Source organism: Triturus cristatus, chromosome 12 (genome assembly GCF_964204655.1).
Source record: "Triturus cristatus chromosome 12, aTriCri1.1, whole genome shotgun sequence".
In the NCBI taxonomy this organism is placed as follows: Eukaryota; Metazoa; Chordata; class Amphibia; order Caudata; family Salamandridae; genus Triturus; species Triturus cristatus.
In genome coordinates, this window is record NC_140595.1 from 562,572,231 (window position 1) to 562,590,533 (window position 18,303).

The window sequence follows — 18,303 nt, forward strand, 5'->3', positions numbered from 1 at the left end:
ATAAACCGACTGTTAGCTCCTAAAATTAAATAATTCAATGCATCTGTAAATGGAGAAAAAGACATAGAAAGTACAGAACATGCCACACGAGCAGCTGAAAATAAAATGGAGCCTCGGATAAAAAGAATAACTGAGATGGGAAAGATCACAAGGAAGTACTGCTGGCAAACTGCATCACCCTTGCAAACAGTAATTTAGGGCCCGATTTAAGGTTTTCAGGACAGGGTACAGTTTGTCAGGGTGACGGACTAATGTCCACCCAATTTAGAGATAAATGCTGGCCCAGTGGTCCTCTTTGTACACTGAAAGGAATCGCCATCACTGCGATTCCTTTCGAAGTACAAAAACCTTGATGGCTGCCCACCATTGGTTCTGATGACCATCTGCCAACTTTTCCAAAGTTTTTGTTTTTCACAAACAAATTCTCAAAGCAGTTTGTTTCTTAAAAACAATAAACGAATGGCCCTCACATCAAGAGAGGAATGAAACTCTTGATGTGAGGGCCATTCGTTTATTGGTCAGAAACAGCTAGTCTTAGACCTGCTGGAAGAGAGGGTGGTGAAAAAGCTGGGGGATTGGAAAAAATGTCTAGCTGTAATCAAAGGGGCAGACTTGGCGGATAAGGCCGCAACAAAATGGGGTAAACATGAGGACTTGGAAATCTCAGTAAATACATGGGCCACAATTAATAAGTTAAATTTCAATTCAGTCAGAGGGGCCAACTGGAGGAGGATGTTATATTTCAGCAAATGGTTACTATATAGAACCCCTTGTTTTGTAGCTAAAGTCTACCCCAATCAATCCGGACAGTGTTTTTGGTGCCATTCTCACCCTGCAGCCAATTGGACTCATAATATTACAGTGCCCCAGGATCCAGAAGTTCTGGAACGACATTTTTGAATATCTGGCATCAATGTACGATATCTATTGGATTTAATGATCGACTAATAGTTTGGGGCTAAGATCCAGATCTAGGGCTCCCCAGGAAGTTGATTAAATTTGTATATATTTGTATGGCAGTCGCCAGATCACTCCTTCTTCAAAGATGGCGGACTGATCTAAATCCGACTGAGATCGATTGGGTTTGGAAAATGGGTCAGGTAAAAAGAAGTGAATAAACCTATGCTTCACGGATAGGAGGACTTAAGCAATTTGAGAAGATCTGGCAATTGTATTTTGACTGTGATTCTTAAGTCAGTATTTAATCGGCTGTATCTTTTCAATGTGTTTCGTTTTATGAATTATAGAACTTGGCATTTTTTAAAACGGAATGTTTACTTAACATAATTGGTCTGGCCTTTTTTGGGGGGGGAATCAGCTGATATAGTCTTGAGATTTTGGGTCTATTGTATGGTCTTTTTTTTTCTCTTCCCCTGTTTAATAACTATTAGATGTATGTTTTATGATCTAAAAAATATTTACCTGGATGTGTGAATCCTCCCTGAAACTGAACGGGTCTAAGACCGAGATTATGCTACTAGGGCATAAAGGATCCACCCTCCCTCCATACATCTGGCCCACCTGTTTGGGGGAGCCCCCCTCCCCAAAAAATGAGATCAAAAGTCTGGGGATCTGGATGGAACAGGACCCCTCATTTAAGACCCAAGCAAAAAAAATTGCGGGAACCTGCTTCGGCCTCCTTCGATCGGCTCGGAAAGTCCTGCCTCTCCTCCCACAGCCCTCTCGGAAGCTGCTTATCCAAGGACTTATCCTGTCCAGATTGGATTACAGCAATGCCATCTTCCTTGGGGCACCGGAAACCACGTTTAACAAACTCCCAACAGATCCAGAACGCTGCAGCACGGCTTCTCACGGGCACCCCAGCCAGAACATCAGCCAAACCAGCACTTTAACTTTTGCATTGGCTTCCAATACGCGAAAGGGTAAAGTTTAAATCCCTATGTTTGGCACACAAATTGTTGCAGGATAAGGGCCCCCCCCATCCTAAAGAACATAGTCGTGCCCTACAAAGCCAAAAGACCACTCCGCTCAAGTCATGAACGCCTAGCCACAGTGCCCAGAGTAAAAAAAACACGTACAGGAGGACGGCGATTCTCGGTCAAACTATGGAATTCCCTTCCCTTCAAACTCAGGATCGAACCCTGCCATCTGCGATTTCGGAAACTCCTAAAAACCTACCTCTTCCCTTGACCCCTTCCTTTTCCCTGATACCCCCTCTGGTCTCTCTGTTTCGGCTTAGCGCTGGGATGCTTTCGGGTAACTATGCGCTCTATAAATCCGCATTCAATTCAATTCAATGGTGTCACTTTTTTCCCCTTCGGATGGTACTGATGGAGTGTAAAGGATGTATATTTGTATTTAATGCTATCTATTTGATATAGGTTTTCAATAAAAAAAATAAAACGTTTTTTTTTTTTTTTTAAAAAGCGTTTCATTCCAGATTGCTGAAAGAGGCGGGAGGGATGGGAGAGCAGGGGTGTTAATGTCCTGTTTTTTCTGTCCCTCTCTGCCAGGCTTTATCTGAAAAAAGGACATCACACCACCCATCCTCAATAGGGCAGAAAGCGTAATACCCTTCCTCTGACAGCTCGTAATCAGTCAGTCCATTGGAGGGAGCTTTCCATTGACAGAGCCAGCCGGGGTCTCCGTCAACAGAAAGCACAGGGTCGACCAGTCTGTAAATGGGGTGGGTGAACTGACGGTTAAGCAGACAGGGTACTTCTTTGCGTTTGTGACAGAGTACACGGACTGTCAAGCTCTAAAACAGGTAATTGAATTGTACAATGTGCAACTGGGAATGTCATCGGGCCAGGGATAAAATTGGGAAAGTTGAAGTGTTCGTAGGAGCAATAGTAGACCTCTTCATCAAATGGCTTAACATAAGCAGGCATTTCAAATATCCCAGCTTAAATCAGAATAATCTAGTATGATGCAAACAAACTGCCAGCAGGTGTTTTCTGAGATTTGCTACATTAAGTAGCAAGATCAGAACTGTGGAAGGCTTATTCAACTGTGGTAGTATTCATAAGAGCTTATTCTGTTGATAAAACATTTTTTAACACAAAATGTGATAGTTATTTAGCACAGAACTGACATAAAAACAGAACAAACACAAATGTCCGATAAGAAGTAAAGAGGCAATCAGAAAGCGGGCCTGCAACACGACTAGTAGTCAGTTGCTAATAAATTACATTGCCAAGCTGAAACAAATCCTAGACCACATGGCCGGCGGCGAGGCAGAATAAAGAAATCTGCACAATGTGTCGCAGAATGCTTCAGATGCAGGAGTCTGAAGCTTGCATGTCTAGACAGTCCCTTCAATGAGCTCCAAATTCACTGCCAGCAGAACATAACCCAAAAGCTGGGTAGGTATCATCTTTTTTAAACAGGGCTCTTAACTCAGGGGAGCGCCCTGTTCACCTCATTCTGCTTCAGTCACCTCCATCTACTATTCCCATCTAGAATTGTTGTGAACCACCGAAGGAAAGTGTGATAAGGGTGCCTTTGTGGTGGGAGGCTCTTCAGTTGGCTGCTGTGGTTGTAGAGATATTCTCTGTACTTGTGAGAGATTCTGTGGAGGAAAGGACCCCCAATTTTACTAACTAACCTTGAATTTGAAGACATTTTGATTGAGTAAGTGAATGACGGGGAGATTTATCCCTCCACCTTAGTTAGCAGGGGCGCTCAATTTCTGCAGCGAAAACTCAGTGGCAGCAACTCTCAAAAACATGAGTTTAAGGCTCAACTAGACTGCAGTATCCGTAAAGAGCCTTAAAAACTATGTATATTGTGCTTGTACAACCTGCAAACATGCCTAAGTTAACAACTGTCACCAACCTCAGATTCTGAAGCAACTTTTTACTTGCTGAATTTTTCAATCCAGTGAGCATGGAGTGGAGGCGGCTCACACTGTGTGTTGCTGTGGAGACAGGAGTCACATAGGGGTTGGTCTCTTTGATGTACTTGCGACCAGTAAGTGGAGTAGAAATTTTAAGACTTCTCACCTGCAAAAAAATAAACCTGTTTAAATGTATATGGTATAGCACCAATATGGATTGGTATTAGAAATGCGCAAGAAAACCCACAAAGAAATCAACATGATTATATGCAATTTGGTATAATTTGGAACATCAGCTCTAAGTATGAACAAAAGGACAAGTTACTTACCTTCAATAATGCTCTTTATGGTGGGTAATCTAGCTATCCACAGATTCCTCACCTCAGAATATTCTCCATGTGCCAAACTGAATCTGGAAAACTTTCTCTAGCATAGCAATCCCTTAGATGGGGCATGTAGCACAGCACTGACTCCGTAATGCTCTAGCAGTGACGAAGCGAAGACATATGTATGTACCACTCCTGCACGCATCAGTTTCTTTCTTGCATCTTTCTGGGCCAGAGAGACCATGAACAATTGACAGCAAAAGAGTGTAGATTCCTAATGTGGGACATTTGTGATGCTAATTCCAGCCAGATCCCATCTCCTGGCGAGTGTTCTCGCAGAAACTCCAATGCGCAAGCCTTTTGATACTCTACATTCGCACCGGTGGCAAAAAGATCTACTGAGGGTTCCCCATACTGCTGGAAGATATCTTGCGCCACCTTATAATGTAGTCATTATCTGTGGTCTAGCAGACACCATCTACAGAGGCTGTCTGCTTTGGCATTTAAGGAACCTGCCATGATGTTGACAATCAAGAAGAAGCATTGTTGCTCCAACCAACTCCAGAGGAGCACAGCTTCCTGTAACAGGGCAGCACTCTTCCCTGCCTGCTGCAATACCCCATTGCGGTGGTTTGTCTGTGAGAACAAGCACTAGCCTCCCTGTGTTAAATGGTAGAAGGCCTTCAAGGCCAAGTGAATATGGAGTCGGGCTTCCATCAGAGACCAGAGTCCTCTGATCTCCATCTCGCTCAGATGACTGCCTCAGCCCAGCAGTGACATGTTCATCAACAATCAGGTATTTGAAATTTGAATGGTATCTGACATGTTTCCTTGGTGCTGAGACACAAGAACTCCAGATTCTATTGCAGAGTCTACATAGACCACCTGGCGCAGCTGATCCGAAAATGCATGAGGCTAAAAGGCCATATAGCCTCAAAGCTGCTCTCTAAAAGATCTAGACCCGACTGAGACTAAAATATCTGTTTTATAGCTCAAATGTCCTAGACTTGTTGCAATATATAGAAGGCCATGATCCAGGACAGCTCCAAAAAAAAGAAGCTTTTGCAAAGGAATAAGCTGCAATTTCAGCTTCTTGATTGTGTACCTCAAGGATGTCAGGAAGTTCAGGGTCTATAACCAACTGTGGTGAGTCCGTCTTCAACAACCAGCAATGGAGTTAAGGGAAAACTGGTAGCCCTGATCTCTGAAGATAGGCAGCAACTACAGCCATCACTTTTGTGAATCCCCAAGGGGCAGTGGTGAGGTCGAAATGCAGCACAGCAAACTGAAAAGGCTCCTGGCCTATCTTCAACCATAGGTAATGTCTGTGGGACTGCAGGACAGGTCTTTTAAAATACATGTCCTGAAGGCCCCAAAACACCATCTAGATGTTCAGGTCCAGAGCAGATAGGATGTGGGCCAGCATGAGAATTTTCAGTTTTTTCAACCGCAGAAATGCAATAAGAGGTCTATAATGGGCAATAATTCCCAATCCTTCTTCAGCACCAGGAAATAGAAGTAGCAACACTTGTAAGAAAGTGGCTCTGTATATACTGTCCCCAAATAGGTACAGGGTGTGGAGTCCACGGTCTCCAGAGGTTTGGCAGAGGCTAAAGTCAAATATAACCTTACTCTCTAAAGTGGTAGCTTGGTCGAGCAGTAAGGCAGTATCAGAGGATAGTGTAAAGCATTTGTTGTACACCGTCAGCAAATGGTCTCACACACAAGAACTGAACTCTAGGCCAATTGTTTTGTATATAAAAATATATAGTAGTTTTATTTTAGAACCAACAATAGGTATCAAAATACTTTATCAGAAAAAAAATGCTGCAATTGTATACTTTCAATAATCAATAGACTTTTAAATGCAATAGTTACAGTTATTGCAATAGGCAACACAATTCAAACACAATTATAACATTGAGTGCAATGGGAGTTTTTAAGTAAATGCAATTTCAGTTACTTTGCATATGATTTTCTTACTCAGGGCTGGATCCTGGATTCAGCCATGGTGCATTTCCTGTAAACAGTTGAAAGAAATCGTTTTTGTTACGCAGGCGATTTTTAAGGAATATTTGTATGTTTCAAAAATCGACAATTGGAAGAATTTCTGGCAAAAACCAGGCAATGTTATTCTATGGAGGAAAAGTAAGTTATCGGTAAGTACGGTTGTAATTACTTTCCAGGGTCAGTGCTGGGCACCAAGATCCAGCACTGGGATCTCTCCTGATAACAGGTGAGTAATTTCGTTTTCGTTGTTTGGCTGATTTTTAGTGAATATTTTAATGTTTCAAAACTTGACAATTAGAAGAATTTCCAAGTGAAACCAGTCAATGTTACCCTATGGAGAAAAAGTGAGTTATCGGCTTTCAGATAAGTACTTGACTGGCAGAGTTAAGGTTCTGGGCATAGACTCAGGGGTCTTCCAGGGTCAGGTAGGTACAGTTTTTACACCCTCAGCGGCACAGGGGCAGCCGGGTGCAGAGAGAGTTTGGCCCAATGTTAGCCTATGGCGGGCAGGGGGCCTTTGGTTGGTGGCTGCTAGCAGGCAGGCCACGCGGCTGTGGGAGCTGGGCTCCTGGTCACTTACACAGGGCAAGTGGGGAAGTAGAATAGTATAGATGTTGCACTTCCAGGGGCACTCGGCGGCTGGGTGCCGGGTGCTTTTGAGCAGTCGGGCGCTCAATGGATTTCAATGGAGAAGCTACCAAATGAACAAAGGCTGCAAGTTTGGGGGACTTAGATTCTTCAGGTGCGACCACCACTTCGAGAGGTAAGTTGGGAAGCTGTAGGTTAGGTAGGCACCCAGGAGTTAGGCACATGGGGGCGCTGGGCGCCGGATGCAGGGGTGCCTTTTGGCGTCGGGAAATCTTACCCTCTGCTGGTCGCGGTTGGAGGGGTTCCTGGTTCTGAGGCTGCAGGCGTCGTCAGGAGCGTCTAGGAGGGTCCTTGGGTGCTGGATTCTTGGTCACAGTCGCCGGGGGACGTCCTCGTGGTCTTTGTCCACTCCGGCACAGGCCAGGCTTGGTGGGTGTAGAGTGTGCAGGAGTTGCGGATCCTGGCTAGCACCAGGGGTTTGTTACTTGCTTTGAGCAGAACCACTGCTCGTGGGAGTCCCAGTCTTTTAGAGTCACAAGGCAGTCAGGTCCTCCGGGGTTTTCGAGGTTGCTGTTCACTGGAGACGCCGGGGTTCAGCAGGAGCAGGTTCGAGGGTCGACAGGCCTGTAGGGCTGGGGACAAGTCAGTTGGTGTCTTCCTCTTGTTAAGCAGCTGCACCGCCGGTCTACTTTCTTCTTGTTCTTGCTTGTTTCGGATTTGGGATCTGAGGAAGGAAGGTTCAGGGTGCCCCTAAATACTAAATTTAGGGGCGTTACAGGTAGGTAAAGGGCAGGGACCAATGGGTCCCTTCCCTGGGGTGGGTACACCCCCTATCATACCACTCTCCTGTGGGAGGGGGGCAGTAGCCTAGTCCTGATTGGGTAGGGCTTCCCGTCTTCAAGATGGCGAGAGCCCGGAGTTGAGCTTCACCTCGCCTCCCCCACCTGAGGGGTGGGGTTGGCTGAGGCAGGAACACGCCCTTTCCTCACTTGGGCTTTCCCGCCAGTCTTCCTGCCAGTCTTCCTGCCAGAGTGGGGGCTAGAACCGGTGAGGACCAGTTGCTGAGTACAGCAAGTGGTCTGGGGAGGCTCACAAAGGCGGCATGCCTTTGAAGCTTCCCCTGCCCATCCTGGGGGGAGGAGACCTAGCACCTCGCCCAGGATGTGCATTGTTGCAGGACCAGGAGAGAGGATGGCTCTCTACCCAGGGGTCCAGCAACATGTCTGCTGGGTGGCAGCCTAGGCAGCCTCTCAGGCAGGTTGTGGGTTAGGTTCAGGGGGCAACTTTAAGTTGCCCTCTGTCGAGCATCTTACATTAAATCCCGCACTGGCATCAGTGTGGGTTTAATGTGCTGAGAAGTTTGATACCTAACTTCTCAGTCTTCAGTGTTGCCATCATGGTGCCGTGGAGGAATGGACCTGGGTACTGTAGGGGTACAGGGCTCATGCAACTGTACCCTCACCACTGGCATATGCAGTGTGTGTGTGTGTCAGGGTAAAAGGCCTCTAAGGGTGGCACAATAAGTGCTGCAGCCCTTAGGGGCCTTCTCTGGTCACAGTGCCCTGGGTACCTATGGTACCATTTACCAGGGGCTGACATGTGGCCAGAGATGCCAATTGGGTTTAGGCTTCAATGCAGTTTTAGGGAAGGAACACACCCCCTGGGCACCTGATTGGCATGAGCCCAGGGCACACTCAGTCAAAGTACATCAGCAATTCAGCAAAAAGTGGAGGCATACCATGCAAGAAAGATGGCACCTCTGGCTCCGGCTGGACACCATGGATCCACCCCACTCTGCACCTGCGGTAGTGACGAAGGTCTTCTGGGTGCGACTGAGCCTGCAGAGCCTTTACAAACCGGAGGTTGCCCATTTAAACAGGACCCTGCACCCGGTCGCCCTAGTGCCACTGAGGGTGCTCCTTTGGAGCTACTTTGTTTCCCCAATTGACCTAAGCTCAAGTCCCAAGTGGCCTGCTAGCCAGCAGTCAACAACTGGAGGCCCCATATCCCCCATTGGATAACATTGGGCTTCAGCACTCTGCACCCGGACGCCCTAGTGCCGCTGAGGGTGTAACAAGAGTGCATCCTTCACCCTGGGGGAACCCTTGTTCTAACTCCAGACAATATCTATGAGAAAGTGCCATCTTTCTTGCATGGTATGCCCCCACTTTTTGCTGAATTGCTGAATGTACTTTGACTGAGTGTACCCTGGACTCCTGCCAATCAGGTGCCCAGGGCCTATGTTCCTTCCCTAAAACACACAAACTCCCAATTGGCAAACCCTGGCCACATGTCAGCCCCTGGTAAATGGTACCCTAGGTACCCAGGGCCTTGTGACCAGGGAAGGCCTCTAAGGGCTGCAGCACTCATTGTGCCACCCTTAGAGGCCCTGTACCCTTACACACACACACACACACACACTGCCTTTGCAGGCTGGGTGTCTGGGTGCAGGACAAAACGAAGAGTCGACATGGCACACATCTCTGTGTACCATGCCCATCACCTACACTGCCAAGGCATATATCAGCCACCCCTCTGGCTGGGTGCCTTATGCCAATGGTGTGGGCACAGGAGCAGGAGCCCTGTGCCCCTACAGTACCCAGGTCCATTCCTGGGCACTGTAAGTGCAGTGCTGCCATTTAAGAGTACATGGTGCTGAGAGCTCGTCAAACACGAACTCCACAGCACCATAATGGCAACACTGAAGACTGGGAAGTTTGGTATCAAACTTCTCAGCACATTAAACCCACACTGATGCCAGTGTGGAATTTAATGTACCAAGCACCCCAGAGGGCATCTTAGAGATGCCCTCTTACAACTAACCTACAATCCACGTCTGCTCTGAGGCTGCCCAGGCCGCCACACAGCAGACACGTTGCTGGACCCCAGGGTGGGAGATCCCCTGTTCTCCTGGGCGAGGTGATAAATCTCCTCCCCCAGGATGAGCAAAGGGAAGCTTCAAAGGCATGCCGCCTCTGTGAGCTTCCCCAGGCCACTGCAACCCCCCACTCTGGCGGCAAGCTTGGCCGGAAACCCCAAACAAGGACAGGGGATGTGCCAGCCTGCCTACCCCACCCCTCAGGTGGGGGAGGCGAGGTGAAGCACATTTCCGGGCTCTCGCCATCTTGAAGATGGGAGGCCCTACCCTATCAGGACTAGGCTACTGCCCCCCTCCCACAGGAGAGAGGCAGGATAGGGGGTGTACCCACCCCAGGACAGGGACCCATTGGCCCCTGGCCTTCACCTACCTGTAACGCCCCTAAATCTAGTATTTAGAGGCACCCTGAACCTTCCTTCCCTTCATTAATTGTTTTCTCTGAAATATTTTCTAAGTGTCAACTTTTAAAATAGCTAAATATTAGTTAAAAATCATTATAGTACTAAAGTCGACTTTCATCACTTGGTTCTGAGAACTGACCCAGGACTGAATCTAGGATCCAGTCCTGGAATTCCAAAAGTAATCTAAAAAGTAATCTGTTGCAAATAACTTGAATTTACCATTGAGCTCAATGTACTGTTGTGTTTAAAAATAGAGTTACCTACTGCAACCTCTTGTAACCGTTTACTAAAATCTACTGCATATTGCAAAAGTATTTATATGAAACATCTCCTGCTGAGAAAGTGTATTTTAAATCCAAGTGTTGGTTCTAAAATAAAACAAGCATATATTTTTTTTATATATAAACCATTGGCCTAGAGTTCAGTTATTGAGTGTGTGAAACCATTTGCTGACTGAGTGTGTACAACAAATGCTTTACACTGTCCTCTGGTACTGCCTTACTGCTCGACCAAGCTACCACTTCAGAGAGTAAGGTTATACCTAACTTTAACCTCTGTCAAACCTTGGGGGACTGTGGACTCTGTACACCCTGTACCTATTAAGGAACAGTATATACAGAGCCACTTTCTCACAATATCTAGCTGCAGATTCCTTATCTTAGAATTTCCCAGGCGTCAGGCTGGATCCGGAAACTTTTGCGTGAGCAGTACCCCTTGCGCACGCCGTCGGTTGGCTCCATTCCACTCCGCGTGACAGCGTCTGTTATGTCACGCTCACCTATATAGGTGGCACTCAATTGCACTGACGTCAGTACTTTTCACTTTTCCACACCAGAAGCACAGAGCCATTAAGTGACTGACGTAAGTGTGTGACAAAACTAGGGCCCTGAAAAAAGGGAGTAACCCTAGCCCTAATGCATAAGTCCACAGAGCAGGGAGGCAGGGGTGGGTCTGTAAGTAATCTACAGCTAGCTCTGGTCTTTAACCAGATAATACTATACTGAAGATAAGTAACTTTTTCATCTGATAGAGACATCTAGTTGCAGATTCCTTACCTTAGAATAGATACCCAAGCCATACTCTCTTGGCAGTGGACTGCAGACAAATTCCTCACACAAGAAAGTCCTGCAGGATCGTACGGTCAAAATGCCCATCCCTGCGGACCGGACTATCCAGGCAGTAGTGTTTGACAAACGTATGCAGAGAGGCCCACGTTGCTGCCTGGCACATGTCCAGGAGTGACACCACGAGCCAACGCATTGGTTGTAGCCTTGCACCTGCTGGAATGGGCTCTTAATCCCTCCGGGGACTGCTTCTTAGCCAAGGCATAGCAGAACTTTTTGCAGAGAACGACCCTGGAAGAAATGGTCCTTTTCTGAACTGCCGACCTTTCTTAGCTCCCACATACCCCACAAAGAATTGGACATCCACCCGGAACTCTTTTGTGCGGTCAAGGTAGAACAACAGTTTTCTTTTTGGGTCCAGACGGTGGAGATGCTCCTCTTCCTTAGAAGGATGAGGAGGAGCAAAAAAGATGGGCAGCGTGACAGATTGACCCAGATTGAATGGAGTCACCACATTTGGAAGAAAAGAAGAACAGGTGTGAAGCACCACTTTATCTACAAAAGTCATCATGTAACTGGGTTTACATGATAAAGCCTCCAACTCACTAACCCTCCTGGCAGATGTTATCGCCACCAGAAAGGCTGTCTTCATGGTTAGCAGCCGGAGGAGGCAGTAGTCCAAAGGCTCGAAAGAAGACACCTAAGAAAGGTGAGGACCAAATTAAGGTCCAACTGTGGCATGACAAAGGGCGTGAGTGGAAACAAGTGACCCAGCCCTTTCAAGAACCTATTAACAACTGGAGATTTAAACCGAGACGGTTGGGCTGGCAGCTGCAAAAAAAGCGGATAGAGCAGACAGATATCCCTTTAGAGTACCCAAAGCAGAGCTCTGCTGGGCAAAAATAAAAATGAAAAGAAAAACAGTAGATCTCAATGCAAGGAGGCAGAGAGTTGACAGGTTCGGGTGGAGAACCCTCCCCTGCTGCTGCAACAGAAGATTCTCCTGAAGGGGCAGACTGATCCGAGGATCGATACTCCTTTTCAGAAGCTCTGGATACTAGACTCTCCTTGGCCAGTCCGGAGCCACAAGGATGACTTGGGCCCGGTTGCTCTTGATCTTCTTCAGAACACTGGGCAGAAGTGGTATGGGAGGAAAGGCGTACAACGGGACTGAGCTCCACTTGTGACAAAAAGCGCCGCTGAGCGAAATCGCCTTGGAAACTCCAGTGCACAAAACTGCTGACACTGCGTGTTCTCTCTGGAGGCGAACAGTTCTAACCAAGGGTTTCCCCACTGCTGAAAGAGACCTTGAGCCACCTCTGACTGGAGATGCCATTCGTGATCCGCTAGGCATTGACAGCTGAGTTTGTAAGCCCTGGTGTTCAAAGAAACTGCCAGGTGTTAAATCACCAGGATTATGCCCTGCTGTTTCAGCCATGTCCATAGATGCAGGGTCTCTCGACAAAGGGTCCACGACCCCACCCCACCCTGTTTGTTGCAGCACTACATGGCAGTGGTGTTGTCCGTGAACACCTGCACTAACTTCTCCTTGACAGAGGGAAGAAATGCTTTCAATGCGAATTGGATCGCTCAAAGCACCAACAGATTGATGTGGATCCCCAACTCTGCCAGAGACCACTGCCCCCTTATCTCCATCTCTCCAAGATGGCCGCCCCATCCCAGGAATGATGCATCTGTCACTACTATGTGATCTAGTTGGGGAAGGGAGGGGTCTGCCTCTGAACCAATCGCGATTCAACAACCACCACTGTAGATCCCTTGCACTCCTTCCGAGATCTGGATCATGTCAGTGAGATTTCCTCGATGCTGTGCCCACTGGAACTTCAAGTCCCACTGCAGAGCACGCATAGGCCACCTGGCATGCTTTATCAACAGGATGCAGAGAGGCGATGAGGCCCAACAGCCTCAGAATCAGACTCACCGAAATCAAGGCAAGAGGCTGAAACATCAGTATCATAACCTGAATATCCAGGACTCGCTGCTTCAGACGATAAGCAGCCTGCAAAGGCAGTGTGCAAGTGTAAAGGTACATGACCTCTAAGGGTGGCACAATAAGTGCTACAGTGCTTATAGGCCTTCCCTGGTCACCGTGCCATGGGAACCTGTGGCCAGAGAGTGGCAATTGGGTTTGGTCTTCAGTGCAGTTTTAGGGAAAGAACATAGGCCCTGGGAACCTGACTGGCAGGAGCCCAGGGCCCACTCAGTCAAAGCACATCAGTAGTTCAGCAAAAAGAAGGGGCAACCATGCAGAAAGGGGGCACTTTCCCACAACAATGCATTGTGACTGGGATGAATTCCATTTCCAGTTTTTAGTGGGGGGTATCAAGAAACAAGCATTGGCAAAAACGAACAGGCCTGGCTTTAATGTATAATCCATGCACAACTGTTTATCACATTGAAGCCTGTCCTCCTGGCTTTGCCAATGCTTGGAATAATGTAGCAGAAACATTAAGGGGTTTGTATAGTTCATGGAAGTGATTCAATAATTGGTATTCAATCAATCGTAGTATTTATAAAGCGCACTACATACCCATGAGCGTCTCAAGGCGCTGGAGTGGGGGAGGGTTGGAGGGGGGGGTGCTGCTACTTTTCGAAGAGCCAGGTCTTGAGAAGTCTCCTGAAGTTTAGGAGGTCTTCAGTCTGCCGCAGGTGGATGGGGAGGGTGTTCCATGTCTTGGCGGCGAGGTGGTAGAATGATCTGTAGGCTGTTGAGGTACGCTGGTCCGTTATTGTGGAGTGCCTTGTGGGTGAGGAGCTTGAAGGTCATCCTCTTGTTGATGGGGAGCCAGTGCAGGTCTCAGGTGGGGTGTGATGTGGCTGCGGCGGGGTATGTCGAGGATCAGGCGGGCGGAGGCGTTCTGGATGCGTTGGAGCCATTTCAGGAGTTTGGCCGGGGCTCCTGCGTAGAGTGCGTTGCTGTAGTCCAGTCTACTGCTGACAAGGGCCTGGGTGACCGTCCTTCTCGTTTCGGTGGGGATCCACTTGAAGATTCTGCGAAGCATGCGGAGGGTGTTGAAGCAGGAGGAGGAGACGGCGTTGGCCTGCTTCGTCATGGAGAGGGTGGAGTAGAGTATTAAGTGTTTTAGGGTTCAGGCCAGGTAATGTTAAGCAGTAGCAAAAGGTTTTTAAGGTTAAGAGACGGGTAGCTTTAAGGGGTAGTAAACCTTTCCTGTTTAGGAAAGGCAAGAGTTAAGGGTTAGTACGGGTTTTTTAGGTTTTAGGGAAGGATAGCTGTAAGGGATAAAACTTTTTTTGAGGTTCGGGGAATGGTGGAATTAAGGGGTGGTAAGGTGTTTTTAGGGTTCAGGGAAGGGTACCATTAAGTGGTTGTAAGGGTTTCTTGAGTTCATTGAAAGATAGTGTTAGTAAGATGTAGGAGGGTGTTTAAGAGTCAGGGATGGGTATCGTTTCCGGGTAGTAAGGTTGTTAGGGTTCAGGGAAGAGCAGCGTTAAGAGGTAGCAAGGGATTTCTAGGGTTTAGAAAAGGGTAGCATGAAGGGGTAGTAAGGGGTTTTCTAGTTCAGAGAGGGGCATCGGTAAGGGTAGTAAAGGTTTTTTTAAAGTTTAAGGAAAGTAGCATTAAGGAGTAGTAAGTGTTTCTAGGGTTCAGGAAAGTGTAGCATTAACCGTCAGTAAGGAGTTTAGAGACTACACGGAAGGGTAGTGTAAAATAACAGTATATTATATATGTGACTTAATTTAATACATAAAATATTACATATAAAGTAATGTAAGTATATTAGTAACAATTTAGAAAAACGTAATCAATTAAAATTAATCATTAAATTAACTTTTGGGAGCAGAGGAGCTTAGATCCAACAATTAGGAATGAGGAAGAAAAAACAGCATTCTCTCAGGGAGTGCCACACTAAGGTAGCTCTGAAGTTTATGATGGAAATGGAAGGGGGCAGCTTGGAGTATGATACAGCAACACATTGATTTTACTGCCCTATTTCCAACCGTGGTGCTGCCGGAGACCAACAAGAACCATAGTTACTTAATTATCTAGGAGACATATAGCATTGCAGTGGTATGTGTTTTGACGCAAAGTTAGAGCTCTGATGTAATACAATAGCTAGACTTGAAAAAGAGCTTTGGCACATGCAACTTTAGAAACAAATTACCTCTCAGGGTAAACACTTCTTCTGTGAAGCATACACCAGTGCCCAACCAAAACATATACTCCTATCCATCAACATGTGTTCCTCTCTGTAGTACTCCTGAAAGGTTGATCACATAATGTCTGGCGACCGCTGTGCTGTCTAGCCAGACCTAAAAAGTGATGAACATTACGCATGACTATTCATTAGCCCTCTCGTGCTAGGCTGCCTTTTTTTTAACAGCTTAAAATCTCAACAAATTCTGAGACTGAAAAAGATTGAAATTTAAAATGTTTCTCATGTTTTTCTGAGTGGGCTTACATAAAATACAGATTCCACTTAATACCAGGCATTTAACACAAGTCCCTTAGTAGGAGACAAGAAAGTAAAAGGTATAAGTTATAAATACATTCCTTGCAAAGAAAATGAAAGAGGATGTCTATTTGAGTAGGTCTGAGTGAAAGAACTGTGAATCTGGATCATTCTATCAGTGCACACCTCTATTTCACTATACTAATTCACCACTAATCCTTTATGGGTTCCGGAGTAGCATGCTACTCACTGAAAAAGCGCTTCAACACCTCATCAGGAGGAGCAAGCGCTATATAAATGCAAAACGTTTTCCCTCTTCTATTCCTCCGCTATCCTCAATCCAAATAAGTATCCACAACTCAAATTTCTTTAATTTTTCACTATACTAAATCCCCACTAATCTTTTGTAGGTTCCGGAGCAGCGTGCTACTCGCTGAAAAAAAACACACTTCAATACTCCATCAGGAGAAGCAAGTGCTATATAAATGCTAACTTTTTCCCTCTTTTATCCCTCCGCTATCCTTCTCAATCCAAATAAGTGACTAACATATTCACCACTCAAATTACTTTCACATTGCACTATACTAATTCACCACTAATCCTTTATGGGTTCTGGAGTAGCGTGCTAGTCGCCAAAACAGCGCTTTGACGTCTCGTGGGGGGTAGTAAGCTCTATTAAATGCAATTTCAATACAATAACATGACACTTCATTTCAGTGGAAGTCACGCACCGTAATGCAACAGCATAAACTTATAATACGTCCTGATATTGATGTAATACCATTTCTTCTTACTGGACAACCATGAGATTTACCGGATGTGAAGGAAAGGTAATTATACAAAGTAAGACTGCCAAGGCCACTTCATTCATGAACTAGAGTCTGTTGCAAAATCAGAAATACTCACCTTATCAAAATGTTGCTGAAGATTGTGCTTCATTTGTGCTCTCTCTGGAGTCTCCATGCCAGAACCCGTGCCCAGGCAACGTGTTAACGTCCCAATCTCTTGGCCTGCATCCTCCCCAAGGAATATTCTCTCATCTAAATTGCCAACAGAGAGCACATACTCTTCGTATACCTTATTGATGGATTTCCTAAAGTAGAAGATAAGACACAGGATGATGTAACATGATGCAGAAAGCTATACTTCTATGGGCAAAAAGCAATCATAATTTATTTAATTAGCCACAATTTAAGAACAGAAAAAAAGAACTAATGTGACAATGTTAAGAGAGAAATAAGAAGCAGATGGTTAATGAAACAGGAAAAGTGAAAGAAAATAAACCTAAAGGGGAAGAGTGGAGGGGCATCATATTGAGGATGAGGAGAGAGTGAGTGTGTGAGAAACAGAGCGAGAGAGAGAGAGGGAGAGACAGGAAGAGAGGCTTTTCTAACAATATTAAGTTAATCAACACAATGTCACTGATCACTGCTTTCTACACATAATTCAACAAGTGGATTCACATTTTTAACTCTCCTTTCGTGTTTAGATGCGGATACAACATTGACCCATAAGCAACTCAGGGGTGAAGAAATGATATCGCACAACGGCCAGGACATTAGGATTCCCTCTCCGAACAAGTTGTTTTAATATCTACTTAGTCACCTGGACAAGCAGAAATTCTCTTTTGCCTCCTAATGCACCTAAATACAGCAGATAAATCGTCTATTTCAAATTGCAATCTGAACTTCTAGTGAACATGACTTTTCATAGGTAATTACAGTAACCACAATGCTCCAGGACCGAGCTATGGGCAACAGGGAGCCATTCAGTGAGGAGGAAATAGTGTCAATCTTTTCTGGCCTCTGATTGGCTGAGGGAGCACTTCACTCAGCAAGGGATTGGCTGGATGAATTTGTTTTTAGGCAAGTGGGTCCAGAGAGTGAAAATAACAAATAGGCAGTGTAATTATGGCAGATATGCACCCAGTGAAAGAAAGGAGAGTCAAGTTGCACAACCTACAGCTGAGACCTTAGTCACCACTACAATACCATCTTTCCGGAGTCCTGTTTGTTCCCAACAGTAGGGTAATCCAGGGAAACTCCTTACAGTATGCCATATGGGCCAAATGCAGTAAAAAAATATTCAAATGCGTACGAGGCCCAAAGTCAACTCTGTTGGCGTAAGGACAAGCCGAAAGTGAGCAACTGTAAGAAAAAGGAGCAAAAGATAGCCTGGGTTTCGTAGTGTGATGTTCCTGCTGCATTGCAGAAGCTCAAGACATAGGAGGCTGTGACAGCTTGCCTCATGTGTTCTGTTAGCCCCTGGCTGCAGAGCCCATCACTGTCCTCTATTTTCAGTCTGCCGATGGACAGAAAGCCAGTATCTGAGAGGAGAGGAGTGATACTTTCAAATATTTAAGTTAAATGAGGCTTTACTGCTCTGTCCCAGGGTGTTGCCAAGATGAGGACAGACAGGATGAAACATATGCTTTCTTTATTTGGAGGTTGGCAGTGATGTTCTCCACATCGGCCTCTCCTCCTGATCACACTCAGCTAGCCTGCCCATAAATCCAGGCCACTCGGTCCCCAGATCTGATCTCCAGTCTACTAACCGAGCCAAAATTTGTGTCTAACCCCGCCTTTACTTCCCTTGAACCTGAGCCTAACATCTCACAGGCACTGTGTAGTGCCAGAGGCACTCCCATTTATTGGGACCACATGATGACCTTTGACTACCATTGTTTTAATTGAATTTATGTGCTTTAATTCACTCTGCCTTGTGAATTCATTTTGTGTCTCCTCGTAGCTTCAAAGTGGAAGTGTGTGCTTTTTACAGCTTTGGCAGGAACAGAACATGTGGAA

The 18,303-nt window shown here is 46.1% G+C and overlaps 1 protein-coding gene across 2 annotated transcripts in view; it reads right to left on the bottom strand.

Moving 5' to 3' along the window:
• RBL2 (RB transcriptional corepressor like 2) overlaps nucleotides 1-18,303 on the bottom strand; it is a 722,629-nt gene that overhangs the window by 512,119 nt on the left and 192,207 nt on the right. For both annotated transcript variants that reach the window (XM_085638866.1, XM_085638867.1), the window contains exons 8-9: nucleotides 16,406-16,592; nucleotides 3,799-3,965 (exon numbers count right to left, since the gene is read on the bottom strand). In XM_085638866.1, coding sequence (XP_085494992.1) covers nucleotides 3,799-3,965; nucleotides 16,406-16,592 — 354 coding nt within the window. The remainder of the gene's footprint in view (nucleotides 1-3,798; nucleotides 3,966-16,405; nucleotides 16,593-18,303) is intronic.